General features: G+C 38.9%; 2 protein-coding genes across 14 annotated transcripts; both read left to right on the top strand.

Moving 5' to 3' along the window:
- The first annotated feature begins 3,677 nt into the window (after window positions 1-3,677).
- LOC103714337 (oxysterol-binding protein-related protein 3C-like) lies at window positions 3,678-14,136 on the top strand. Of its 4 annotated transcripts, none has more exons than XM_008801555.5 (10): window positions 3,678-4,056; window positions 7,810-7,903; window positions 9,221-9,337; window positions 10,869-10,941; window positions 11,013-11,131; window positions 11,309-11,430; window positions 11,652-11,828; window positions 12,175-12,319; window positions 13,066-13,244; window positions 13,712-14,136. In XM_008801555.5, exons 1-10 carry the CDS (start codon window positions 3,968-3,970, stop codon window positions 13,956-13,958), a joined length of 1,362 nt encoding a protein of 453 aa, XP_008799777.1. In that variant the 5' UTR covers window positions 3,678-3,967; the 3' UTR covers window positions 13,959-14,136. The 4 variants fall into 4 exon arrangements, with proteins under 4 accessions (XP_008799777.1, XP_008799770.1, XP_088569525.1 ...); XM_008801548.5 differs by having other exon boundaries at window positions 7,810-7,924; XM_088713399.2 differs by having other exon boundaries at window positions 3,742-4,048.
- Window positions 14,137-20,124: 5,988 nt separating this feature from the next.
- LOC103715893 (telomere repeat-binding protein 2-like) lies at window positions 20,125-26,902 on the top strand. 10 transcript variants are annotated; one of them, XR_015974239.2, is made up of 12 exons: window positions 20,168-20,495; window positions 21,152-21,240; window positions 21,867-22,112; window positions 22,193-23,063; window positions 23,239-23,448; window positions 23,542-23,604; window positions 23,717-23,796; window positions 24,456-24,700; window positions 25,145-25,468; window positions 25,547-25,610; window positions 26,163-26,454; window positions 26,543-26,902. XR_015974239.2 is itself a non-coding variant. In XM_039133116.3 (11 exons), the coding sequence occupies exons 3-11, from the start codon at window positions 22,032-22,034 to the stop codon at window positions 26,334-26,336; spliced, it is 2,112 nt and encodes a 703-aa protein (XP_038989044.3). In that variant the 5' UTR covers window positions 20,168-20,495; window positions 21,152-21,240; window positions 21,867-22,031; the 3' UTR covers window positions 26,337-26,902. The 10 variants fall into 10 exon arrangements, 7 of the variants coding, with proteins under 7 accessions (XP_088569229.2, XP_038989044.3, XP_088569231.2 ...); XR_015974238.2 differs by having other exon boundaries at window positions 20,179-20,495; window positions 23,533-23,604; XR_015974240.2 differs by lacking the exon at window positions 21,152-21,240 and having other exon boundaries at window positions 26,098-26,454.
- The last annotated feature ends 882 nt before the right edge of the window (window positions 26,903-27,784 follow it).

Below are 27,784 nucleotides of genomic sequence, written 5' to 3'. Positions count from 1 at the left end.
TCATCGACACACTCACTTCCACCACATGGCTACCACCATTACTGCCCCCAACTACTACTAATGCCGCCATCTTCTCCACCACACCACCACTAGTATTTTCGTTTCTCTACCACATTGCAAGTTCTCCCACCATCATTATCGGGATCATTTATTTATATTTCTTAATTTTATGATTTGATAAGTTTTATTTTTAGTTTCAAAACAAATTTGGATAAACCGCGAAAAAATGTTCAATACTTTTATTTTTATTTTCTTTTTAAAATATCATTCCATTATTTCTAATAAAATAAAATAAATAAATTCTTGTTTTCTTTATCATGAAAAATAATTAAAAAAAACTCAAGTTTTTTCTTACATCCAACTCCACCACCACTACCATCCTTCCACTATCATCGTAGTCGTTGCCTTTATCACTACTACAATAATTGCCTATGTAACTACGACCCCCACCCCACCATTATCAATGTCCTTAACTCAATATATTATTGGCACCTCCGTCATCACCATTTTGTTGCTAATGCACCATAGCTATCATCATCTATACTTCCACTACACAGCCAGTATCCCACAATGTTGCTACCGCCATTGTCGCTATCTCTGTCATCTTCGCCATACCAATGCTGCCCCTATAACCAATACTATCAATGTCTCCGCTACCTCCATCATTGCTATCATTATCTTCACTATTACTATTATATTTATATTTTAAATAATAATTATATCAAATGTATTTATATTTTTAATTTTATAAAAACTAGAGAAAATATATATTTTTATTTATAAAATAGGAAAAATAAAAACGATGCCAGATGGCATCTTTTTTAGATTATTTTTTTTGAAAAATCCATTCATTTTTAAATGGTTTATTAGTTTAGTAAATTTTTTAAGATATTTTTTTCTCAAAAGAATCCACTCTTTTTTCTTTAAATTACCAAAATTAATAAATAAAGGTTGATTTGGGAATTTAAACTCAGTCATTATTTTATCAATATTGGCATTGGATGTAGGCGGGACAAGTCCAATGGCTGTGATCCATGCATGTCAGGAATCGTGTTTGCATGACTGGCAAATCAAAGGCGTAAAGAAGCTTCAAGGTATGAAAAAATACTAGATTATTGTTATTGCATGATACAATAGTTCTGTTGATAAATTATTTACTCATCATCAAGGTATACAAAGGTTTATGTAAACCAACAAAAATCATGGGGAAAAACTTTTGTATTGTTATCCATTAATTATCTTTTATAGCATCAAAAAAATAAAACATAAAGGGTAGAAAACAGCACATAATTGACAAGTTCTTTTTATTAATATATCATAGACAGCTCTCATGATGGGTTTATAAAACGAGAGCATTTGCCATATAAAAGAAAATAATGGGGAACATGTTCCTGACTTTAAAAAATAAAAAATAAATAAAAAAATAAAATTGGCACGCTATATCAAGATTAATGTGATTCATCTAAAATCCAGACTACATCTTCCGTGGGAGCTAGAGATCTACCATACTATTAGAGTACAAGATCTTTAATAAAAGTTCCTCTAAAAAAAATACAAAAAAGATCAATGCAAGGAGAGAGTTTGCTGCGAAATCTCAAACTATGAAATCAATCACTTTTGAAGCAAATATGGTAAGAACTATTGAAATTCAAAATTCAAGCACCATGAAAGTAACTATACCTTCAGAAACTATAATAACTTACCCAACATCACTATTATCCATCGGCATGGATGCCGCCATTCGCTTCTAAAGAATCAACACCTTCTTTTGCTTCCGTGTATGTTGTGGATATATCATCTAATCGTTATGTGATAACACTGCATTTTGGTCTTATCTCTGGACTTGGATCTTTGTCCATATATTTCTATATTCTTTCTTTAGTTATCTCCCTCTTAATAACAACATGCTACTTGAAGAACCCATCTGACCATTTTTTTTTATTGAGCCTCCTCGGTGAGTAATACTAACACCATGGAGTCCATGCTAAGAGTTGTCGCACGACTGAAGTTCATGATTAGACTATCTCACAAATATTAGGAATCAAGTTAAGCAATATAGCTATTTTTTCTCATTATTGATCATGGCCTCATCTGCTGCCAACTAGCTAATAATTATATTAAACCGATTCAAAGAAAAATGTTGAGTGACAGAGATCTTTCCGCACACATACTTTTCAACTTATCCTACCATCCCTTGGCAGTCATCATCGAAGAAACACTAATAGGACCAACTCATCAAGTTCGAGATGAAGATCAGCTATCACTACCTTATCCTTTTAATTTGGCAAACTCTTCATCTATCATTATATCATGTTTGTTCTTTTGCATGCCTTCAAGAGCCATATCACACTCATCCTTCACCAACATATCCCGCATCTTCAACTTTCAAAATACAAAGTTGGTACCGTGAAATTTTAAAATTTTAAATTTGGTTGAATTTCCCACCATCTTGAACAATCTAGTATATGCACATATTTAATATATAAATATGTCTTTTAAATTAGAATCAAGCTAGGTCAGGGCTTGCCTGACCTTATTATCTGAAATCCATTCGGGCTTTAGATTTACGACCCAGATATGAACCTCTAGCCCCGCTTGACAAGCCACGAGCCAGCTTGACCCCATTGCCAACCCTAGCAGAGGATCTAAGATATAGATATTAGATATGAAAAAATAAATAATGAAAAAACAAAGAAAAAAGAGATGTTGAATCATCACTAGCAGTGTCGAATTAATCCTTGGTGAAGGTAGATGAAGATTCAAGAAAGTCTTATGTTGGTAGCTTTAGTCCATGTCAGTAGTCAGATGGAACCAGTTAAAGAATTGTGCAATGGGAGCAAGATATTGGAAGACTACTCGTATAAATCTAAATTGCTTGACCCGAATAACCTGCTAATTTTGTTGCATTGGTCACCAAATGGCAGATTTCTTGACACAAAATGAGAAAATGTAAGAATAAGAGGTGTTATATACAAAACCCAAGGCGATTGTAGAGAGTGGCAAATCAAAACAAAGGGAAAGGAACGCCAACATCATCATCAAATCATGGACAAATAATCTAATCTTATACTACTATATAAAGCAAATCATCTTGCGAACAATCTATCACAAAGTGCAACATTCAACCAAACATGAGAATGGATTTTCTATATGCTCGCACCCCTATTCGTGGTTTTCTCTTCTTGATTTCCTTCAGATCTTCAAATTCATTTCTATTTTGAGCAACTTTTTATTTGCAAGCATCTGGGATCATCCAATGAAACTCTTCAGAGTAACATTCTATGCATACAACAAACTTGGACTCAGGCTTGGGGATTAGGAGGGGCGAATTGGGTCAGGTCACCTATTGTGAATCGAATGTGGTGCGAAAAATCGAATGCTCGATTCTGGGGTGATGCGTAAAAGATAAGGTGATGTTATTCGCCAGAAGATGACCTCATAAAGCCACATGATCTTATTATTTGCAGGTAATAACGATCAGCCGTCGCTTCTTTTCCTTAACCATGGTAGACAGGGATAGGCGAATCAATGCACCCAACATTAGGTCTCCCGTGATCAATACCATCAAAGTAAGATCAGACAGCTCACATTTATCGGCCGCACTTGCCAGAGCTTGGCCCGACCCAGATGGTTGGTTGGGCAGCCACAAACTCGCCCAGGAGTCGATCGATCGATTCATCGGACGGTCAGTTTTTAAGCGTCTCCCCGGGATCAGCAACTAGTTAGCTCCGCCCATTCGCCGTTCTCGTTCCTCCCGTTTCTTCCGTATCGTCGCCGGCCTTCGTCGCCGGATTCATAACTTCGCCCCTTCCATCTCGTCTTTCATCTGTCAACGCTAATCGAAAGGCGGAATTGGGCGATCAGAGCTCCCGCACCGGAGGTCCGTTAGCCTCGGATGATTTGATCGTTTTCGAGCGTCGCTTCTTGGATTCTATTAGTTTCTGGCCTCTGAATCGGGGTTTTGGAGATGGGTTCGAGGGATGAGAAACCGGCGAGCAGTGGATTCTTTGCTGCGATCAGGAACTGGGGTAGTGTGGTGCATAAATCGGTAAATGGGTACGAGGACTCTTTAGATCCGTTATTTCTTTGTTCTTTTTGCAAGAAACATCTTTAGTTGAGCTGTTGCTGATTGGATTGCGGTGGGTATGGGGATTAAAGCTATATTAACAACCCTAGTTTTTGTTTGAAATGGCAAGATTTGCTTATTTTACAAGATTTTTAAGGATTTTTGACAATCGAGTCCTGTATTTGGTGATTAAGAAGAGCTTATTATTTTCAGTTTAGGGGATTTAAATTGATTTTTCTGGAAATCGTTCCAGAAAGCTTTTTTTTTTCATGCTTAATAAGGAACCACTGATCTCTCTATTATATATATTAGCTTTTCTTTGTTTACAATATAATCCCATGGATACTGGACTTTTCTAGTGTTCGTAAATATTCTTTCATTCTACTTATCGATGCTAGTACTCGTAAGATTATAAATTTGTAAGTAAGCTGGATACCTGATGACAAAACTTGCAAAACGGTGAAACCTAAAAGGATTAGGAAAAAAAAAAAATCAAACACTCTAAAAAATGCAGGGCACTGTCATTGGACTCCTATATATGTATATATTGGCTCCGTTCTTTTTTTTCCTCCATAAATAAAAACAATTACTTCATATAAGGGGGCTTGCGGCGTTGGTTTAAACGCTAATATTTGGCTCGCACATAAAGTTTAATGTCTTAGTAGATGCTAATAGGTTAACGTCCGGTTTTAGAGTCTCTTGTGGCAGAAATTATCTTTTGGTCGTAGTGTATAAGCACTTCAAGATTAGGAAAGTCTTAATTCTACAATATATGTGGCTAGGGTTGCTTATTTGTAAGTGTTGAGACAGAAGAATGTCAGAATTCAAGGAGAGCTGGTATCTTGCAAGTAATGTGCAATCACTATTGTATTATAATGGTTACTTTATGCATGTGGTGAGTGCTTCCCATATGCTTTCATCTTACTCAATCACTCAGATTCTGCTTCCCTATATCTCGTCAATAAAATATGGCTTGCACTTCTGGATCTCATTGTCCTTTGCTTAAACATTTTGGTTCTTGCCTCTTTCTTTGTGTGGCTCTAAGAGAGATTTTAACTGTTATCTTTTCATTTCAACCTTCTGTAGGTGTCTCTAAGAATATTGCTTTTATTTAACATCAAACTTTTTAGTTGCACCACAAAGAAGAAAAAATCAAGAAAGGCCTCAAAGGTCAAAATTCACATTAGCTCACATAGCCAGAACAGATCAGGCCTTTCCAGACCACAAAGAAAGGTATGGAATACATGATACTCCTCAACATATTCTCATATCTTCACAACTTTACTGAACTATGCAGCATAATAATAGGTCCAATGAGAGTTTTTGCTCTTTACTAAGATTACTTAATAATCCGAGGAAATGCTAACTACAAATTACAATAAGGAGGGTGAATAGGGAGAGGAGTTATATTCAATGTTTCATTGGCCTGAAGATTATACAGTAGGTTATACTAGTTATATAAGTATAAAATAAAAGAAATCATTTCTATTTCATGCTTATTACTCTTCACATCGGAACTTGTTATCAAAGCATGAGAATGTAAGCCGAGAGGTGAGGCAGTGGAGTAATGTATAAGATGCAAGCATAAGTAATAGGTAACGTTATTCTTTCTTTCTTTTTTTTCTTTTTTTTTCTACTTAAAGTAGAATCATCTATGCATTATAGGCATATGCAATAGTACTGTCTAACAATCAGCATCTTGCTTTTCTTGTTTTCTCTAAAACGACATCCTATTCTTTGGCGTCATGCTTATGTCATGCCAGCACTTTCGTGCATAAAGTTCAAACAGTTCTTACCCATCAATTTTAATTGTCTCTTTTTCCCTCCAAAAAGAAGCCACTCATTTTTTTTTCTCGTTTTTTGGTTCAGCTGATAAGTAGTTTTGGAATGATGCTTAGTTTTGGGATGATTCTGCTATATCCTTATTTATATATAATGTGAACTCCAGGGGTACAACTCTATTTTGTGAGTTCAACTTTACTTTTTTGTTATTTCCAAAAAAAGCCCCTGCACATTCCTTGTTCTTATGAGAGAGAATGATGCCGCAAGCCCTCAGTGCGCAACTCAAAATCCCTCAGGGTGCAGCCTCTCATGTGCATTGCACATGCAAGGTTCTAGTAATTGAGTGGATGTAAGTACTAAACATGCAACTAACTAGCTCCATTAGATTAGAATGGATTATATGGATCCTATGTTGCCTTCAGGACATATTCCGAATTAGATCTCGTCTTGTAACCATTTTTTTCCTATTCCCACCCATGACTTGATTTTCCCTCCTCTTATTTAACTTATTTGCCTCTAAAGCAATCTACAAATTCACCCTTATTTAAGTAAATGACTTCAAAGTTAATTTACCTTTTCAATTGTCCAAAAAATTTTAGGACAAGGATGATCAGTTGTATCTGTAGTATTTTACTTGTGTGAGAATCTCATTGAATAAGTTAATGACTATGCTATTACTATTTTGGTGATACATTATATTCTCATTTACATGACCTTTATACACTTTAGCAAAATGTCATATGTATATGGTTCATCTTTTTAATTTTAATTGTTTTGATAAAATCCTTGTTTCATAAATTTCTTCTCTGTTATCCCTTGCTTTCATAATATTTTCTTACTATTTTTAGCTAAAATCCTCATTACCATAGGACCTTAATATGATATACACATTAATTCCTCTGCTGCCTCATTCATAATTGCTAGATTTTCTTCTCACTTTCTGGGCCCAACCTTTTTAATAGAACACAATATGCCTTGTACAATACTTTGACTCCCAAGATTTCTATCATGGGTGGTCATCAATAATTCCTTTTTATCAATTAGCCAATGGATACATCTGCACATCTTGCTGTTTTTGACATCAATACCTGTTTCAGTATGGACTTCCTAGTTGTGTGAAGTTTCTAAAGTTTTGTTAATAATTATGTAATTGTTAGGTATTTGTTTTTTTATCTTTCACTGTGTCTTTAGCTATTGGCATCTTATCTGTGCAAGATTGCCTTTGCTTTACTAACTTTTTATAGTGCATGTCCTATCTATTGTTTATGGGGCTTAAGGTATGATTCTGTGTTCCATCAAAGGTCAGCCTTCTACAAGTTGTGGTAAATTCCTGGTAAGCAATTTGAGGTAGGAGATGGAGCTGTTAAAGTACTAGTTGGATTGAACGCCAACTTTAATGGTAATGTAACTGATTCTCATGCTATGAGAAACTAATTATCGAATTGGTGATTGAAGAATACTTCTGGTCTACGTGAAGAGAGAATATGACAAGACTATGCTACTTTTACAAAGTTAAATTTTAGACTTTTGCAGTTTCACATGTGCCTCACAACATCTCACCACAATTATGTCAAAATTCTAAATCTGTGATATTTTGTTCCACAGTTCCGGGTTTAATTTCAACTAAAACTTTTATAACAGCTTCTGTTATGTTTTTAATTGGTTTTTGAATGATTTGACGCAGTTTCTTGTGGAAGACAAGTTTTCAACATTCCTTCTGTATGTATGATAACATAGAGGATCTCCTTGTACTTGCAGCCCTTCTGTACATGTATAGTATGCTTAGGATATGTTGGGCATGGTTCTTTTTTGCAGTCTGTGCTTTTCATGTTGTTATTTTTTGAAACTATCAATGTTGACTTATCTCTATTGTAACCAGGATGTTTGTGTTGCCGGTAAGTACCAATCACACATGTTGTTTAATGCAAAATACTAAATTAGCTGGTATATTTTCCTTTCAGGTTATTGGGTTATGAAGGACTTGAAGTAATCAATCCTGAAGGGGGCACAGAGGATGCAGAGGCTGAAGCTCAAAGAGGAAGATGGAAGCAGGAGGTGTTGCTTTGTTTAACTGCTGTAACATTTCTCCTGATGCAATTCTGTTTAGTTTATTTCAAATGATCGATTGCATAATTTGATGAAGCTTATATTTGCTCTAATAAACTTTAAGTATGATGGGATAATGTTAACTTGTGCTTATTTCCTTTGCATTTAATAATGTTATGCAAAAGGTTGCAAATGATAAAGTCACAATAGATGTTGAAAGTGCTACATTATGGGATTAAACATAAGAGATACCATTATTGTCATCTGCATGATTCTCAATACTTCTGTTTTTACTATCTAAAATTTATCAAATAGATCACGCTTACCCAAAAAACAAATATATCCCGCTTGGTGATTGTTAATAGGCCTCCAGTCATGAGATTGACAAAGTATCTATCTAATTGATGGATGAACAAATTTAACCTGAGAAGCTATGCAGCACGAAGATACTTTCTATTGTAAGCAGACTACATCTCTTCACATTTCCAGTAATTCATAGATGTGAATGAATTATGATGCTAGATATAAACCTAGGGATTAGATTTTTGTCTATGATCAGCACGAGGGTCAAATTACTTGCTTGTGCACCTTGTTTCATGTAGTTATTATTATATATCTTTATTGTCCAGTATGCCTTTCACTTTGGAATTTGATTTTGATGTATAAAACAAGTTTGGCATGCTTGAAATTTTGCATCGTGATTTTTTAGGAGCATTATCTTTTATTGTATCGGTTGTGCATGCCAAAGATCATTCCAAAATTGTGGCTGAGGCTTGTTTACGATCAATTAATTTTAGAGAATTAAAAACCTACTACATATTATAAGCCTTTTTCTTTTTTCTGAAGGAAACCAACTAATTGCTCGAGCAAACCAGGGAAAAAAGATCGCCTACCTATAAATATGATTATTAGGCATGGATTTGACAAGCTTCTTGTGGGTAACTATTGACATGTGGCTGTTTAAAGCATGGATTGTTATCCTGATATCTAAATGTTTAACATGTGGAGAGATTTTCTCTAAGAAAAACTAATTTCACACACCTTCTTGTGGGTAACTATTGACATGTGGCTGTTTAAAGCATGGATTGTTATTCTGATATTTAAATGTTTAACATACATCTATATGCATATACCCATACATATATATTTATACACGCACACATATGTACACAGGCATATATGTGCACACACATATATGTATGTATGTATGCATAGAATTCATGAATTATGTCAAGTTTCCTTTTTATTGTGTTTTTTCTTTTGCAGAACATATTATGTTTGTTCATGCTTTTTGCTTTTGCGTTTATGACCTATATTGCTTTGCAGGATCGAGATAGCTACTGGCAGATGATGCACAAATATATAGGATCAGATGTTACTTCACTGGTGACACTTCCAGTTATTATTTTCGAACCAATGACAATGCTTCAGAAAATGGCAGAGGTTGGTGTGATTGATACCTTTTGAGTATTGGCAATGTTCATTAGGGTCCTTATTTAGTCTCACAGGGTATGTTTGCTTCTACCCTCAAACAATGGATCCTTGCAATCCTGCATCCGAACTAGTAATTGTTTTTGTCCAGGAACATATTGTTTTAGCTGTGGGAGGCATATGCTTTGAATCTTCTCTCTCTCTTTACATGCAGAATTACAAATTCTTTTCTTTCGGTTACTAAATATGTTTATATTTAATGTAATTCTATTTCTGGTGCCAACCAGAGCATGATTAAAATAATTACAAGCAGTGTGCTTTAAGCTTAAGATAAACTACCTGGCAAGGATTATTTATTATCGTAATGATTCATACTTTAATTTTATTTTAACACCAATTTTCTTTGCATATGCAATGATTGATATATCATGCCTTTCAAGTGATCTCTATGCAATGATGTAGTGTTGCCTGTAAAAATGTCATATCAGAAGGAGAGGAAAGGATGTAGTTGTTTGGATACAATGATATGGTTGTCGAAAAAGCTCATGTGACACATGCAAGGTAGAGGTATTGTAACTGTTGTTACAAGTGACTTTTAGATTGTTGGTAGGCCTTTCAAGGTCTGTAATTCATTTGCTGGTGGTATCCTTCTTTCATTTTATGTTTCATGGGCATCACAGGTTAGTTCTAAGACACCGGTACAGGTCTCGAGTTTATGTGATTCATATTGAAGATTCATTAGTTCATCTATGCCCATCTTACAAATATAAGCAGATTAATAAAAAGTTATCCTACCCATCAAGGCACTAATTGCAAAGATCAATGAGAATTTTAAGTACTGTTTCATAATATAGAATTATTAATAAAAACTAAAGTGTATCAGAACATTGTTCTCTATTATCCACAATGGTGTAGTATTGGTGTAAGAACCATACAGTTACATCATAAGCTTAGGAAGTGCACAGGATAGGAGATCAATAGTGTCAAAACTGGTATAGTCTACGAAGCTAAGATTTAAAATGGTTATCGCAACTGTCCATGATAAGTTACTAATACCTAAAGGATAACATATATTCAGGCGGGGATGGGGAAATATCTTATACGGTTTAAGGAAATAAAAATATATTTCTTTCTGTACCTGGAGGTTTGTTATTTTGTATATTGATATTGAAATTGAAAACAAGCATAGCAGTGCAGTGAAGACAATCCATACTGGGGTGTTTTCCATATGTAATATTGATTAGACATATCTGTTTTGGAAACTAGAAATCCAAAGAGTTCCTAAGGACCCAAGTCTTGATAAATGTCTAACACTCACAGAACAACAAGCTTATTGGACTAGCATGCTTCTTGTAACTTGTGTATATGGAATTGAAAAGAATCTCTCTCTAAAAGGATAAGGTCTAATAGAATGCTCTTATACAGTAGCCTCTCTAATCATACATGGATACTTCATTCTGCATTTTTGTCTCAAATGTATCGTAGGACTATTTTGATGCTGCTAATAATGTACATAATTTAATATCTGCAATGCTTGTCACAGTTAATGGAGTACTGTCACCTATTAGATCTGGCAGATGAATGTGAGGATCCTTACATGCGGTTGGTGTATACTTGTAAGTATCTCTCTGCATTTGTGTATCTCTTACGTGCTTTGGTCATATCGTGTAATGACATCCTTTTGCAGCTTCATGGGCAGTATCTGTCTACTTTGCCTTCCAGCGAACTTGGAAGCCTTTCAATCCCATCCTAGGAGAGACTTATGAAATGGTCAATCACGGTGGAATTAAATTTATTGCAGAGCAGGTTAGTTTTTTTCCCCATTTACCATCTGAAGAAAACTAGATCTTTCAGTGGAAACTGCAATATATGTTGTCCCATTATTTGTTTAATATAGTGTGGTAGTGATGCTGTACAGTACTGGTTGCCCTCCCTCATGTTATTCCCTCAATAATGTAATCATCATACCTGTTTTCTTTCCAGGTCAGTCACCATCCTCCAATGAGTGCAGCTCATGCTGAGAATGAGCATTTTATTTATGACATTTCTTCTAAATTGAAAACTAAGTTCTTAGGAAATTCGCTGGAAGTCTATCCAGTTGGAAGGTGAGCTGCTTATGCAGAACTAAAGTGTGAAGGCCATCTCTAGCATTCCTTGGTTTTGTTGGCATTAATGATCTTGTATAATTGACTTTCATGATAAATCTCTATTCTATTGAAAGGTGTTGGTGTCAGTTACATCTTTAAGATCATATCATCGCTGTAGCTTTACATAGTTGGCATATTCGTGAAAGATGAAATAGTAAGGATTTTGTTTGCTGCTGCAGGACAAGGGTGACTCTGAAAAAAGCTGGTGTTGTCCTGGATTTGGTGCCCCCTCCCACAAAGGTTAATAACCTTATATTTGGACGTACATGGGTCGATTCACCTGGGGAGATGGTTATGACAAATTTGACTACAGGGGATAAAGTTGTGCTTTATTTTCAACCATGTGGCTGGTTTGGGTATGCCCTCCTAGCCTCGTTTCATTCAATGTTTTTTGAGGTTCTTATTTGATTTGTAGCATTTGCATGACTAAGACTGTAAACTCTTGCACAGTGATAAAAGGCAAAGTAACAGAAAGATGATTGGTGATTTAGAATATACATGGAGATGCATATCACACTGTTTCTTGGCCTTTACTGATGGGACATCATTTATGCATACTATTTTTTGTGACACCAGATCTCATAATAAAATTAAATTGTCGAATTTGATCTAGTGGTTGTTTGAAAGTATCGCTTGCATTGTATTTGCTATCCCCTTATGGATTAAATCTTGTCTCTCATTGTATACTGCCAATGGTGGCAGGGCTGGCCGATATGAAGTGGATGGATATGTATATGATGCAGAAGAAGAACCCAAGATATTAATGACCGGGAAATGGAGTGAGTCAATGAGTTGTCAGCCTTGTGATCATGAAGGGGAGCCCTTACCAGGCACTGAACTTAAGGAGGTTCATTTTACATATTACCATGTCGATTTACTATCTATGATTGTCATGCCTGTATCTATGCCATTCTACGGTTGAGATATAGTTTGCTCTATCTATTTGCATACATTGCTTACGTCTATAATTTGTACATCAAAGTCAAGAGGTGTGACTAGAACACTTGCACGGAACTTCATATAGGTCTCTAATGAATCAAAACCTTACAATGCATCTTATCATATGGATAAGCATGCCAATGACACGAAATTCACAATCATGCTGAAATTTGCAGCCATCGTTTGACTCTTGGACCTCTATATGGAGGTTTTACCGGTCTTTCTGACATAGCATTTGTGGAACTTGAAGGTTTCTTTTTGACGAGAGAATAAAACCTCCAAGGTCCGATATTGAGGTGGTTGGATATTCTATCTAAAATCCTGTTGGAGCATCATGGATGCACTGATTCTGGTTCCATATAGCACGTCATTATGACTTGAGCATACTACCAAGTCCATACCATGTTCCTAAATCTTGTGTATGAAGGTTTGTTGCAAAATTTTCTGTCAATCTTTTGTCAATTATACTTTGGTGTTCAACAAATTTAATTACTGATTTACTATGACAATGATACATAATGTTATCGTTGCTACTGGTAGTATAATTTTTTTCATCGCATTCTCACATTTGGTTGTGGATATTGCATTTCATTGTGCTGGTATATGAACTTATTGGATCCATTCATGAAAACTTTAATATTTTTATTTGTCCAGGTCTGGAGAGTTGCTGCCACACCAGTGAATGATAAATATCAGTATACATATTTTGCTCATAAAATAAACAGCTTTGACACGGCGCCGAAAAAGTTGCTGGCATCAGACTCTAGGTTGCGGCCCGATAGATATGCTCTTGAGAAAGGTGACATGTCTAAATCTGGTACGGAAAAGAGCAGGTGAGTTTGTATAATTAGTCAGCAATTAAGGTGATAGCAGAATTAAATCATTTTGCATAAAAGGGTGGTCCGGTGCACGAGACTTTGCCATTGTAGGGTCTAGGTAAAGTTAGAAGTATGCAGTCTTACCTCATGTCTAGAGGTTGTTTCTGTGGTTCAAATTTGCGATCTCTAGGTCACGATGGAGCACCTCGCTGCTGCACCAAGGCTGTCAATTAAATCATTTTTGCATATGCAAGTCAAACAAGGAAGTTGTGGTTCTTGACATAGTCGATAACTTGTTACCTTTGAACAAAAAAGAAGGAAAAAAAAGACAGTTGATACCTTGTGAATACATGCATTTTTCAGCTCGAATATCTCAATATTTGTTTTTTGAAAGTGTCAAAGAAAGATCATATTTGTTTAGATTGTCTAGATGTTTTCCACCTTATAGTTGAATTATGTTGTTTATTCTTTGTCTTTTCCAGTCTGGAGGAGCGGCAGAGAGCCGAAAAAAGACATCGAGAGGTCAAGGGGCCCCAGTTTACCCCAAGATGGTTCAACATGACTGGTGAAATCACTCCCACTCCTTGGGGTGACCTGGAGGTGTATGAGTATAATGATAAATATAGCGAACACAGGCTTAATGTTGACAGTTCCGATTCCCTTGAGGAGGTTGACATGACCTCCATTGAATTCAACCCCTGGCAGTATGGTAATATGGCTGCCGAATGAGGTATTTGGGTTACATGCAAGCCCCCCTTTCCTATATCTGGCAATGCATCTGGGCATGTAGTTTTAATATTCGGCATTGTTTTAATGGTGGTTTCATGTATCTGTATTGCAGTCGATAACTCTTATTATGCTTAAGGAGTTGCTTGGATGCCACCATTGCAAATATTTGTTTTTCCTACCCTTTGTAGCAGCAATTTTAGATTTTTGTCTTCCAATCCTTTTATTTTATGGTTTCCGCATAAAGAGACTATCCACACCATGCGAACTCATGGCGAACTCACGGTCTGAGTAAAAACATAGGATGGTGGACATGAGGTAGGGGTATTGTAGCGTGATGATTGAGTTCTTACATAAATATATTGGGTGCAACATTTTAGATATATATATATATATTTACAATGTAGTTCTCAGATTTACTGCTGCGAGGATTCAGTTATTAGCGGGCCCGGGCAACTTAGCTTGGACGCCCGTTGGTTGTTTAGTCGTTATTAGTTAGTTCGCCGCTTTCTGGTGGTGGCTGGTGTTGTTGTTTTGTTTATTAATATTAATATGGTTCGTCTGACAGTCCCTTTCTTTTCTCTCGAAGGTTAGTTTATGGAATTATAGGGATATTTCTTACCGTGAGGTTGTCATGTGTGCTGTGCTAAGAATCTTCCAACTTTTGTTTCAGCAACGTGTCCTTATAAACAAGGTATATGATTTTTATATGGTGAGCAAGTTGATCATAGCTTAAGTGCCTCAATATGAATTTAACTATTTTGCCGTTACTGGCTTCCTAACCTTATCGTTTCCATCCAAAATATATCCTATGTCGCCTGTTGAGCCGAAAAGAGCCCGAAAAATGATGAGGGATGGTCATCGACCATCAGATGTTGTGACTAAACTATTTACTGTTGCTGGTATGGGAAGAAAACTTGCTAGCCGGGCCATGTCCAAGTCTGTAAGGCATACTAACTTCATGGAACAATTTGGACGTAGTTAAATGGCAATCGGATTGCTTGTATCGTATATCTCGTATTAAGGTAATTGAAGGTGCGAAGAGCTAGGTAGAATAATGGAAGTTGTGGGGATCGTGATGGGTTCATCGGTTCTGCAATCCAGTAAATTTTAAAATAAATCAAAAATTATCTTATTTCTATAGGTTGGAAAGGAAAATGCTAAAAATTACCGGCTACATCGCCACGTCACAAAGGTGACGGGTTCTTGGGATTAAAGTGACGCCATCCCTCTGTCCGTCCTTCCTCTTTGCTTCTTTTATTAGGCAAGCCTTGACCCACCCAAGAATATTCCATGAATGGGAGATTTGAGCGCCCAAACAGGCCCTGCAACAGCTGTCTTTTTACACGCAAGAAAGTTTATCGATTCATGTACGTCGAAAATTCCATCCTGGTTGTTGAAACCGTGTTCGGTAGAACAACCGGCACCCATTGGATAGCACATGTAGAATGGCAGGACTCTGTCTATTTTGGCGGGCAGGAGGACGAACGGAAGCCCCAAATTGGGTTTCTTTCTTCTTCTTTTTTTACTAAGAAGGAAGGGGACCAAGGGGTGTGCCCCATTAGTCACCTGTCAATTTTGGTATCCTTATCCTAACCCATTTACCAAGTTCTTAATTCATCTAACACTCACGAAAAGTTGATCGCCTTCTCTCCGTATAAATCTTTATATTAATTGCCTACCTCTTCCAGGCGGCGTAGACTACCAAGTTATCTCCAGTACTAGTTATTCTACGCAACGAAAGCGTCGTTATGGGAGGAGGAATCTCATATCCCTTTCTCCCTCTAGAAAGAACATACGTGTCTGCATATTATATTGACCTTTTCTTATAATATGTACGGCTGATTCACGTGACACCTTTTCTTATGAAATGGCTGGGATTTTAGTTAGTGTATACTCCGAACATGGAGTCAGGCCCTCTCTCATTCAAAAGAAGCTTCTTGCCATCCGCCACCCCGTTCGGATGACTGAATGATGCGTTGGTGATTCATTCCGGCAACGCGATGCTGACATCTTTTGATCTCGCGGCCTGCGGCGGTGGCCTATGGTTATCCTTCCGTCATAATGAGTGCTCATGTAATTCGGTGGAAAAATTATATCCTACACCCGCATGCATCGACATGGCCATGCGCTATGCCAATCACCTCATCTCTTTTCTAAAAATCTCATTCATTCATCATATATAGTCATCAGCCTATGCAAAGGAAACAAATTGATGGGCATGATGCACAGCCACATTGGTGCAGTGGTATGAGGTATAATTTGCCCGTATGTTGCCTATACGAGGAAGATGATGATATGTCGAAATTGCATTGCAAGCTAGTTGTACAAATTATGGAATGAAACGTACTAACTATATTAAGTTGACAGGTAGTCTAGTCAAACAATAATACTTATGCGTTGATATTTGATCGCAGAGGCAATTGCCAAGCAGGGATGCTGGATGAATGAGGATCCGTTGATCTGAGCTAGTACAAGACCTGATGATTTTGGTTACATTTGATCTTAGAAGTGGGATGTTTAGAGATCTAGCTGCGAAAATTGGCTGTTGCGCGCCCGCCACAAGTGGGGACCTGTGGTTGGTCGAACCGATGGATTCATAACTTAGGCCAACCACATTGACAAATATCTTAAAGTGGAAACTGTTGGTGGTGGGGGAGAAGACCTAACTGATGGAATAGGAGGCCAGCACGATCAATAACGATCAGACGGCTGAGAGAGAAGGACCGCACGGTACAGGATTCCCTGAGAGAATAACCTATACTCGTACCCCGTGACTGGCTACAGAAATTACACCTCCCATGTGAGCATGTTTAGGTTCCCTCCAGATCATTAATTAGTGTAATAATAGCAATAACCCATGCGTACTGTTTCCTGGCCGTAGTTGGGCAGCTGCATTTCTTTTAAAAGACCGACAGCCAACGTGATCTCTCACCACCGAACCCACCCCATTCGCCTAGGCCCAGTCCCAGGCGTAGTGCCCCTAATTATTGGGTATCTCAATGATTACCCTCATTAAATACAGAGGGCAAAAAAAACCAAAAAAAGGCGCCCGGTATCTTGCAGCAGGCTAGCCGCGCGAAGCGAAACCTTTCACCGTCCGTTTGGCGGGCTCATCCATCACAAATTAGACTTAATTCAAACAAACTGCAGTGCACCATATGGCTTCCAAGTCTGTGCTCTCCTTTCCTTCTTTCTTTTTTTTTTTTTTTTTTTTAATTAAGTAGATCGGCTATTTATACTAATCTCACATGAGGATGGCCAGTACTATCAAGAGAGAAAAAACTGCTCAATGATGAAGGAACATAGGCGATTTAGCCGTATTATTTGTCTTCCAGTACACATGGACAACCTGAATGGTATCACACTCCTTCACCAACCATTAGATATCGTAGAGAAGTGGGTGTTCTGCCCTCCTTCATCTTTTCTGTAGGATCCACTCCATCGCCGTTGCCGAATCTTCCTAAAAAATGAACGTGTCTGATCCCTAGCACCCGTCTCATATAGAAAATGCCTTGTCCTTTTGCCTAGAGCTCCACCTCCAATAGTAAAGCCTCAAAGGAGCGACCACCCCCAAGCAGCAACCAACTTTCCTTTCTTGACTTGCCAATTGCCGCACCATTTGGACCTATTCCTCGTATGAGCTAACCGAACAGACCAACCGGCCAACCTTTAGCTGTTTGTGAGATCGGGGAGGGGTTTCGCCCATGCCAAGTCGCTAATTATAAGTCCCAATTTTGGCGTATCAAGACATGGGAATAAACCTCGGGCTCTCGAGACATCATTCCGAGAGGTTGAGTTAGTTAGGGGCTGCTTCTGTGTTTAAATATTCAACCCACCCGAGCTGGAACAACTCAGAAAGAAAGCTACATGGAATCTCCAGGATCCCACCGCACCACCCTCCCCGGTCTCTCTCTCTCACCAACCGCTTTGCAATAAATAGCAGCGGTTGAAGTCTTCCGTAAACTTCCTTTTAATTAAAAACGTCGGAGAGGAAACCGGTAAAGGTAGAAGTCTCCGCCGCCTAGCACGTTCTTTTCGCTCCTCTTCCGAGGCCCTTTTTCTCTCACCTCATCCACTCCATCGTCACGTCGCGTTGCCGGAACCACCGATAACCCATCCCACACGTTAGAAAAGATTCCCGTGGGCCGCCAACCCACCGCAACCATCAGATGAGGCTGGCAAAATCAGACGATGCACTTCAAGCCAAATAGATAGACCCAAGCTTAAAAGTCCACAGGATCTTGTTACATAGGCTAATAGATTGACAAAATTTAGGGTTAAACAAAGAAGCCATCTAGGCCAAGTATATATTTAGAAAAATCAATAGGGCAGTCCATTGGATGGCTACCTACACGGTCTACCACTCAAAGTACATTTTTTGTTTAGAAGAAAGGAAACTGTCATTGGAACTCCGCGAATTATTGTATAAAACATCGCTCTAAGAATAAGAAAAAAAAAGAAAAAGAAAAGAAAAGAAAAAAGCCTTCGTTTCTCTTAGAAGACAACAAACGGCTATCCTGGGGAGGGACTACACTATTTGGGAACAGGGAGAAGACCGCCGTGACTAGATCAGACGGCGATCAGCCCGTACCCGCAGCCGGACTCTCCATCGATGTAACTGCTGTACCGGAAAGCTAGATGCTCCCCCTTGTGTCCGACCCGACACGTGTCGGGCGAGGGATTAGTTAACGGGAAAAACTAGGGAGGCCGCCTGTATCGCGCGCCGCCCTTTGACGGGGATAACGGTAAGCCTCCGATCGTGGCGTCGTGCTCTCCGTGCCGAGTTTCGACACCCACCACACAACCCCCCCACCTTATCCCCGGATCTAACGCCGTCAGATTTCGTGGCTGTCCCTCCGCCACGTGACCCCTCGCCGTCGTTTCGGCTTTTACGAAAGTGACCCCCGAGCGACCACTCCCTCCCCTCATCCGCCCCTCCGAGATCCGAATACGCTCCATCTGAAAAAATAAGAAATTACTATTATTTTTATATTAGCGGACTTTAATAATCACCAGATAATACCCGATAAAAAGAACCCAATGGGGCTCTTGCCTTCCCTCCACGTGGCATCCGCTTTAGTCCTACGTGGCAAGCATTTCGAACGAATGGCCCGGAAAATAACTCTCTTTTTGTACGAAATGACAAAAATACCCCTACGATTTAAGGCAAGGGAAAGCTTTTCTGACCAGTGAATTGACGCGACTCCAGACAGACGTTCGGAACCTTTCCTCTTGTAAATGCCGCCAAAGTCAAGGGCATTTCAAGCTTAAAGAAAAGGTTGAAAAGCGATGTCCTTGATGTGGGATCCTTATAAGCTAACACTTAGCCAAGATAGATCAGCACCGTTCGATCCGAACTCTAATCCAAGAGTTTGTCGGAACTAATTAAGGATAGCTAAGCCAAATCAAAGCCCGTGTTGTCTTTTCTTTGAACATAGTCGCCTTTACCATGCAGACACATTTTCCGAAATATTTTTTCTTTTTTATTTTTTCTGCGGAACTGCCCTATGAGCGGAATCTTATCATCGGCTCCGCATAATTCCGTATATTCTCATCCACAAACATTTCCTATTTACAAGAACCAAAATTAGACGCTTATCCTGAAATTTCCTACATTCGCTCCTTCGATGACAAATATTAAATAATTTATATTTTTTACAAAAATTATCCACTTTATACCCGGAAAAAAAGTAATTAATTAATTTTCATGGAGCAATACAAGTATACTTTCAAAAATCGAACAAGATCAAGCGGTCTATAAATTTACTATTTTTTATTTTTGGTGCAACGAGGTCTCACTGAATACGGCCATGAGTAATGATTTTACTATATTTACTGAGACACTATTGATGAGCGTCGGATGCCAATGTGACGGCTGTGATCTGGCCGCAAGTGGGTTCTGGAGCGACGCCCACCTTTCATTTTAAAAGGAGGAATTTATATTTTAAACCGGTGTCCTATCCCGTCCTCCAACCGAACTTTTGAAAAAAATTCAAAAAAAAAAGTGACTTAAAGAGGCAGGGCCGTCAGATCCGGTGGATGGACACGTGGGCGTGATCGGAGGGGGCAGGAGCGGGGGAATGGATCACGCGCAGGGAGGAAACGGTCTTGGTAGTTTGAGGTGACTGGCTATAGGCGGGATCGAGGGGGTTTTACCGGAAGGTTCGGCGGCGGGGGTCAAATGTATAAGAGCTGGGGTTTAAGCAAAAGGGTGGTTTTCAGGGTTTTGGCGATCTCTATGGGTGGGGAGAAAGAGAGGGTGGGAGAGGGAAAAAAACTGGAATAAAGAGAGAGACGTTTTCGTTTAAAAGAGCGAATTTTGGAGAAAAAAATAATTTAAGGCGTTCATGGAGAGGATGTTGAATTCCGAATTCTGATCGAGATCTGGAATTCGGTTCTGTCTCAGAATCTTTCTTTGATCGATAATTTCATCGGAATTCTTACGGATTTTGGCGGAATTCCAGCGTTTCTTCTGACGATCTGCCCCGGAATCGCCAGGATTCTGGCGCGGGATTTCATCAAATCTTTGGTTTGGAGGTGAGATCGTCGAGTTCCGGTCGGGATGGGTTTGAAGCTGGGATTACGGTTTATTTTCCCTGATTTTTGTGGAGTTTTTTTTGTTTTGAATTTTGCTTTGATATTGTTTTGATCGCTTTGATTCTTTTTCTCTGTGCTTGGTGGAGTTCTTGAATTTGGCGTGAATTTCCTTTGATCGTGTCAACTTGGATTTTCCTTCCCTAATTCCCCTCCATTTCCAGCCTAATCCTTGGGAGCGTTTTGGAACTCCATTTATTTTTCTCTGATTTTGGAGGGGCTTTTGAAGTCTCCTTGGAATTGCTTTGGAACTATGGAATTGAATTTTTTTTCCTGACTTTTCGTGATTTCTTAGGATCTGTCTTGTTTGTGGAGGCAATTCGAATTAATATCTATGCCATTTTTGGACTTGTTTTTTTCTTTTCAAGTTTGGCAAACTCGATCGAGATCCCATCTATCTTTATGCAATAAATATCTATGTCCGGAATTCATTTGGATCGTGTCATGTTTCTTGGGGTTTTGGATCTGGAACCTGAATTCCTTAAGCTTTACGGATCTCTATGCATGTGATTTCCCTTCGTTACAGGGTTTCGTGCTATTTACGACTTCTCTTTCCTTAAGATGGGAAAAAATGATTTCCCCCTTTCCTCTGCTTGCAGGAAATTTATTAGATGTCTCAGATTCTCCAACCGAGGTTGAAGTTTTCGGGACATTAGTTAATATTAGATACTTCAGGGTGTTAATAAAGGTAAGATTTGATCCATTCCTGTCATAAATTTTTAATTTTTATTTTGAATCTCATGATCTTTGAGAGGTTCTGGGTTTAGAAACACAGTGGACGCTTTTTTTTTAAAATCTCTCTCCCTTTATATATCATTGCGATCTCCTTCTTTATTCCTTTGATATTCTCCTCTAGCAAATTTTCTGTCCCTGTCCTTTTTCGCCTAAGATTGCAGGCATGCAAATTTCGTAGGAGAGATATAAAATAATCATTCAAATGCGTCAGTTTGACAAAATTTGATTGTAGGATACTTTTGCAGAGTTCCGGCAACGCATATTATTGGGTTTCCAGAGAGCTGGACAACTCTGCTCTTTTTTTCTTTTTTTTTGTGGAAAAAGGGGGCTTTTCCACCATTTAGTTTATTGTTGGATCTGAGATCTCTTGGTTCCATTCTACTGTATGAAATGCTATTGATGCTTTTATTCAGCTTTTATTGGGGTATCTTGAGTTTTCAATTTGACATCTAACACCTTAGTTTGCTTGTAAAATGCTTTTTTGTATTAGGAACCTTAGACGTTAATTGATGTGTGTTTTTCAAAAACAAAATGAAAGTGCTTGAACTTTGAAATTTTTTTGGCTGTGTTCCATCATAGGTTTCTGGGAAGCAAAGTATTTTCTGCTATATTCATTCGATCCGAAGAGTGGACCCTGCTTTGAGTACCTAGCTTCAAAATATGGGTTTTGAAGATGAATTATGAACGCCGTGGTGCTGTTTACTACTAAGTGCTGAGCTTCTCGTTGTGGTGAGTCTTTGAGATATGGTGTTGCAGAAGAGGTTGGATTATGGATCTAGTGGCTACCAGGTTCCTGCGATGCCACATGTTCCAAGATCAGCTAGGGTATATTTGTTATCCCAGTCTGCTTCGTTCTTTTTTCTGGTTGGTTAAACTCTGTATGACTCATTTCAGTTCATCTACAGGGTAAGCGTTCTGTTAGAAAGAAGGTCGAGAACAATCAGATGTGTGCTTTTGATTTGCTCGCCACTGTAGCTGGAAAGTTGCTGTCGGAGAGAGAGAGTTCTTTGACTCCATGTGACATAACTGGAACATCTAACCCAACTACTGAAAAGGATACTGTTAAACAGGAGCAATTAGATAATGAGAAGCCATTCAAAACTGAAGCTTTTGATCAAGGAGGCTGTGATGATGGTACTTTGGGTTCTGAGATCATCCTTTACAGACTGGACAGCTATACCTCGAAGGAGCATTCACAAACTCCAAATGCAGCAGCTTCATCACCTGCATCTGCCTTTATAAAGTCTGATAACAAGGATGTTTTTGCTGGGGAGTCAATTATTAGGGGTGAATTCGGACATTCTCTTGGTACCAGTACCACCGCCCAAAAATGCGGCGCTCGGAGGTGCTCTCCTGGTTCTGTGGAATCGTGTGTGTGTGAAGGAGATGGAATTAAGACTCCACTCCAAGCTGAACGGCGAATTACTGGGAATCTCATAGCCCGGAGTTCTCCAGATATGTACAGTTTGGAGGATCTGATGGATTTGGATGCCAAACCTCCTGCTTTGGTTAGTTCAGACAGCAGTGCTGAAGTGCCTCCATGCAGAGATCATGTTCCGTATAATAGCTTTGTTCCCAAGCGTAGGGATGGAATGAAATTTTCTGTAGATAGAGATGATGACGAAAATTCTTCAGGGTGCACTAATTCTGGCACCATCACCACTAATGCCTGTAAGGCACCATGTATAGGAGACCGTAGGATAAAGAAGCTGTTGGCATCTAAGTACTGGAAAGCTGCTCCAACTATGTCGACGGATGGGGAGCTTTCCAACACTGGTACGAATTCTGTAATATTGGTATCTTAATTCATGATTTTATGTTAGTGCGTGCGTGTGTGATTGTACATATACCTGCATATGTATGTGACATGTAATTTTCTTTCTCTCACAAACACATACTTACGGGTGACTTGCCTCCATTGATTAGACTTTCTATGTTTTTCTCTTACCAGATGTAGAAATGAAGCCATTTTTCCGCAGCAGGAGAATGTCTTGCACACGTCAAAGAACTCAAAGGAGTTCATTCAAGAGGAGGAAGTTGTTCGAGCGCTGCTCGATGTCAGCATCTGATGGAGGGATCTTTCGTGAAGGTATATCTAACCCACCTGGAAAGGGTGGCATCAAAGTAGAAGCAAGTGATTCACCTGTAACTTTACATGGAGGTTGGTATCGTTTAAGCTACTTACACGTGCTACCTACCTTCCGACCTTTTTGGTAGTACTTTGAATTTTGAAATAATAACATAGCTTTTGCAGCGAATGGTGCATTATCCTCAGCAACAGGTCAAAAATCATCATGTGAATCAGGAGATTACCAAGGTATATAATAAGCAACCTGAAATAATGATGGCCTGTTAAATCTTTGACTTGGTTCATTTTGTTTTGACCCTGATATGACAAGGTTCTGAGGTGTACTGTCCTTTTCTTTCAGTGAAACTTAGCATCAAGTCCTTCAAGGTGCCAGAACTTTTTGTTGAGATTCCTCAAAATGCTACTGTTGGTTCCTTGAAGGTACATGATCCCCTAATATCTTTTTATTTCATGTTCTGCTTTGTTACCAACATTATGCACATTCTTTATTTTATCTGTTCCATTTGGTACAGACCAAAGCCTTTGGAATCTCGCATTGACAGGATTTTTATATTTTTATTGTATTAAGCTGCCTGTATTAATGCAATAGAAATCGATAACCCGATAATCTTATAATTGTTCTCGATATGTAATTAAAGACCTTTAATGTTAAGTGACAGAACATTAAAGGAACATATATTTTTTTTTTACTTTACAATAAATAATATTATTTGCAGTGATTATAGACTTGATGTGTTGTCTTAGCTTTTCAATGTGAATGCTAGGCTAGCTTATTCACGTGTAGTTTTGCCTTACGTTGAAGTTATAATCACCGTTTTGACCCCCCCCCCCCCCCCCCCCCCCCCCCCCCCCAAAAAAAAAAAAAAGAAAGTTATAATCACCGTCGCAATCGGTATGTCTTATCCAGCTCACGGATGAGAAGTTTCTATAGTTGCACTTGAACAATACTAAATTAGTTGAGTTCCTATAATCGGTATATTGATCCTGCTGCATTTACATCAGACGGGTAGATATTTTCTATTGCTAGAAGAACATGTTTTCTGAACTTAGTAGGTTTATAGCTATATTTTCTTTTGCAGAGGACCGTTCTGGAGGCTGTGACTGCTATTCTTGGACGTGGACTCCGTGTTGGTGTTCTTCTCCAAGGGAAGAAGGTTAGAGATGACAGCAAAACCCTGCGCCAGGCTGGTATTTCTCACGGTGAAGAGCTGGACAATTTGGGCTTCACTTTGGAGCCAAATCCCACACAAGCTCCAGCACCCCTGACAAGCCCTGAGGATCCCCATCTTCTTCAGCCTAGTGATGCTATTGAACCATTATCAAGGTAAAGAGTTGACACCGATTCACTTCTAGTTAATATATAGTCTTGGTAACCTGGATATATCTTTTCTACAAAGGTTAGAAACTAATTAAATTCATCATGGATGCCCTTCGAAAGTATTCTTTGCATTCGTGAACGGGTTGATCCCTCATGTATTACCAGGTAGTTCTATCTCATCCTCCTACAGAAAAATGAGGGCATTTCTCGGAAATGCTTCATCATGTTTGGAATTCCTGGTTGTACTGATTAACTGGTGTGCTTAAATTGAACTCTGTTGTGAATTAATTCAGTTGTGATCAGGAATCAGGATCGTGTTTTGCTTTGATCCTTGTAAAGCTAATATGGTTGTTTCATTCAGGCATCCTGTGAACTGTGTTGCTCATTTATTATCCGTTTGAAGTCAGCTGATTATTTGCTAAATATCAAATGCTGTTTCTGTTTGTTTAGGATCCCACCTGCAAATCCCACAGCAGATCAAGGGGCATCTGATGCCACCCCACAGCCTGTTCTGCTGACCTTTATAGCAAACTGCCCCGAGAGTGATCATGATTCGGTTCACTCTCCGGCTGATGTGTCATATCTGGATAAAACAACGGCAAATTCCAGAGCTCTAGTTCCGGTGGTGCCGCCGATGGACGTGGAGGCGTTGGCCGTGGTTCCACTCCGTAAGCCAAGGCACTCTGAGATGGTCCAACGCCGCATCAGGAGACCCTTCACAGTTGCCGAAGTCGAAGCACTTGTCCAGGCTGTTGAAAAGCTCGGGACGGGAAGGTGTGTACTGATCAGTTTCTCTTCCAATTGAGCCGATCATATATCATTGCAGGCCATCTCATCTCTCTCTCTCCATAGGTGGCGAGACGTTAAGCTTCGAGCCTTCCAAAATGCCAAGCACAGGACGTACGTTGATCTTAAGGTAAATCATCTTGAAGTTTAAATCTAGCGTCCGTCAGATCTCACGGGTGTTCGGTCTTTTCAGCTACCTAGAGAGCCGTCACCGTCTTTTTTGGATTTGTTTTTATTTTTTATTGAAGAGGATGGCAAAACCATCCTGTCTTTATTAGAAATAGAGAGTTTACGTAAACTATTTACCAAAAAATTCTTCTTTAAAATTTTAGACCATGCCATATTTTAGCCTTCTTTGCGCCATGCCGGGAAATCCTTATCGTCTTCCTATGGTCGGTGCCGTCCATACGCCATTGGTTTTCTTTTCCCTTATCCGCGTACGGCAGCGGCCATAGGCTGGATCCCTCTCAAGCTATATTTAGGATTATGATAAGAATATTTTATTCTTATTTTTTACTTCTATAGTTGGAGGATTTTTATTTTTTTATTTTTCGATGTATTTCTGTGGTTGGAGGAAGCTTCCCGTCTCTTCAATTATGCTCTACAATATTCTATAGGCTATTCAGAGAAGTTGCGGTACTTGACCGTGTTGCTAAAGGCGGTGAGATGTTTGTGGACGCAGGACAAGTGGAAGACGCTGGTCCACACGGCCAGGATTTCCCCTCAGCAGAGGAGGGGAGAGCCGGTCCCCCAAGAATTGTTGGACCGGGTGCTCTCAGCCCACGCCTATTGGTCTCAGCAGCAAGCCAGGCTACAGGTCAAGCCACCTCCGGCAGAGACTTGCCTTCTACTCTAATCTGCAACCTGCTACCCTTCTTCTCAGAATCTAGGACGAGAAGACAATTGATCCATGTATAAAGCCGCCCCACCCCAAGGCAAAAAAAAAAGAAGAAAAAAGCAAAAAAAACTAAAAGGTACAAATGGTTTACAAATTTGTGTAATATTTACTCACTCCCACTATTTTTTAAGCCAGGGTTCTCCTCTTTTTGTGAATTACCAAAGGCGAAAGACTTTCTTTGGTGTCTGTATATCATGACCGTGATCTAGGGGAAAAAGAACATTGGAATAAGACTGCTGGCACTAACGGAATTCGTATCATCAGGAAACGTTCGCATGCTGATTTGGAAAAAAAGATTTCTTCACAGATCTAATTCATTCTTTTGGAGTCTCTTATGTTGTTGTTAAAAAGGTAAATACAGCTAGGATGGATTTCGTTTGAAGAATTCGTTTTGATGTTGTACGGTCTTATGTTTGTCGATCTCTTTGATGAGGCAACTTTCAATAAATATTGTACTTTTTGTAACGCCTTGTTTAGTCTGAAAAAAATATTACAAGCAATGATCTACAATCGATGGTTATATAGATACCAGTTCGCATGATAAAGTTACAGGCAGATAACCTCTGGGGTTTACACCGCACAATTAGCCGGATGAAATGACTCACCAGTTGGATATGGGTCGTCAATAGCAGCCCGTTGCCATGCCCACATGGAATGCCAAATTGATCTCATTAAGTACCTTGATGGTCAACGAAAGGCAGCTACTGTAAGAAATGTATCTAGCAGCAACGCAACAGAATAACATCAGAATGAGGGACCAATACTCAGCAAAGAAACCAGTTTGGACCGACGTCAAGAGCAGGCATTCTAGTGTTGAACAAACTGCAGCTTAGGAATCAAGCACGTCATATACATTTGCTTGTCTAAACAGAAAAGATGATACGGACGTTAATACAATTAGCCATTTCATAAGCTATACTCTGCCTGTATACAAAACAATTTTTCTTAACTTTCTTGTTTTGAAAATTGCCAAGTTGCTTTATAATACATGCACCACGACCACTAGACGCAACATTGCAGGTTGTCAATCTTCATACGAAACACAATGAGACGACTTTTTTGTATGAAATCCGGTGGCAATTCCGATGCATGAAAATAAAGGTAGAGCACACGTGAACTAATCCACAGAAGACTGTCAATCCATATCATCTTAAAATTATTAAAATATCGAGCATTGTTTTCAACGGGAATACACATAGTGGCACCAGAGCTCAGAGACATAACATAAAAACATCACTTCTTATTGCGCTTAGGAATATACCCTTTTGACAGGCAGTGTGATCAGATGTAACAATCAGCAAATACTTTATTAGTAGAAAATCAGAAGCAAATAATTTTGTTTCCTGCAAACAGATGAGTTTACACCCTCGTTGCAACCTTGTGCAAAATCTGGTGCTGACATCTCA

This window comes from Phoenix dactylifera, chromosome 17 (genome assembly GCF_051530095.1).
Source record: "Phoenix dactylifera cultivar Ajwa chromosome 17, Ajwa_hap1_PhDact_Kaust_v1.1, whole genome shotgun sequence".
In the NCBI taxonomy this organism is placed as follows: Eukaryota; Viridiplantae; Streptophyta; class Magnoliopsida; order Arecales; family Arecaceae; genus Phoenix; species Phoenix dactylifera.
This window is presented reverse-complemented; position numbering and strand designations above follow the sequence as displayed.

Coding starts and splice junctions, on each gene's coding strand:
- LOC103714337 (XM_008801548.5), top strand. CDS start 3,968: ATGGGTTCGAGGGATGAGAAACCGGCGAGCAGTGGATTCTTTGCTGCG. Junction 12,320..13,065: donor CAGGCACTGAACTTAAGGAG/GTTCATTTTACA, acceptor TTATTTGTCCAG/GTCTGGAGAGTTGCTGCCAC. Junction 13,245..13,711: donor TCTGGTACGGAAAAGAGCAG/GTGAGTTTGTAT, acceptor TGTCTTTTCCAG/TCTGGAGGAGCGGCAGAGAG.
- LOC103715893 (XM_039133115.3), top strand. CDS start 22,032: ATGGTGTTGCAGAAGAGGTTGGATTATGGATCTAGTGGCTACCAGGTT. Junction 23,064..23,238: donor TGGGGAGCTTTCCAACACTG/GTACGAATTCTG, acceptor TTCTCTTACCAG/ATGTAGAAATGAAGCCATTT. Junction 23,449..23,532: donor ACCTGTAACTTTACATGGAG/GTTGGTATCGTT, acceptor ATAATAACATAG/CTTTTGCAGCGAATGGTGCA.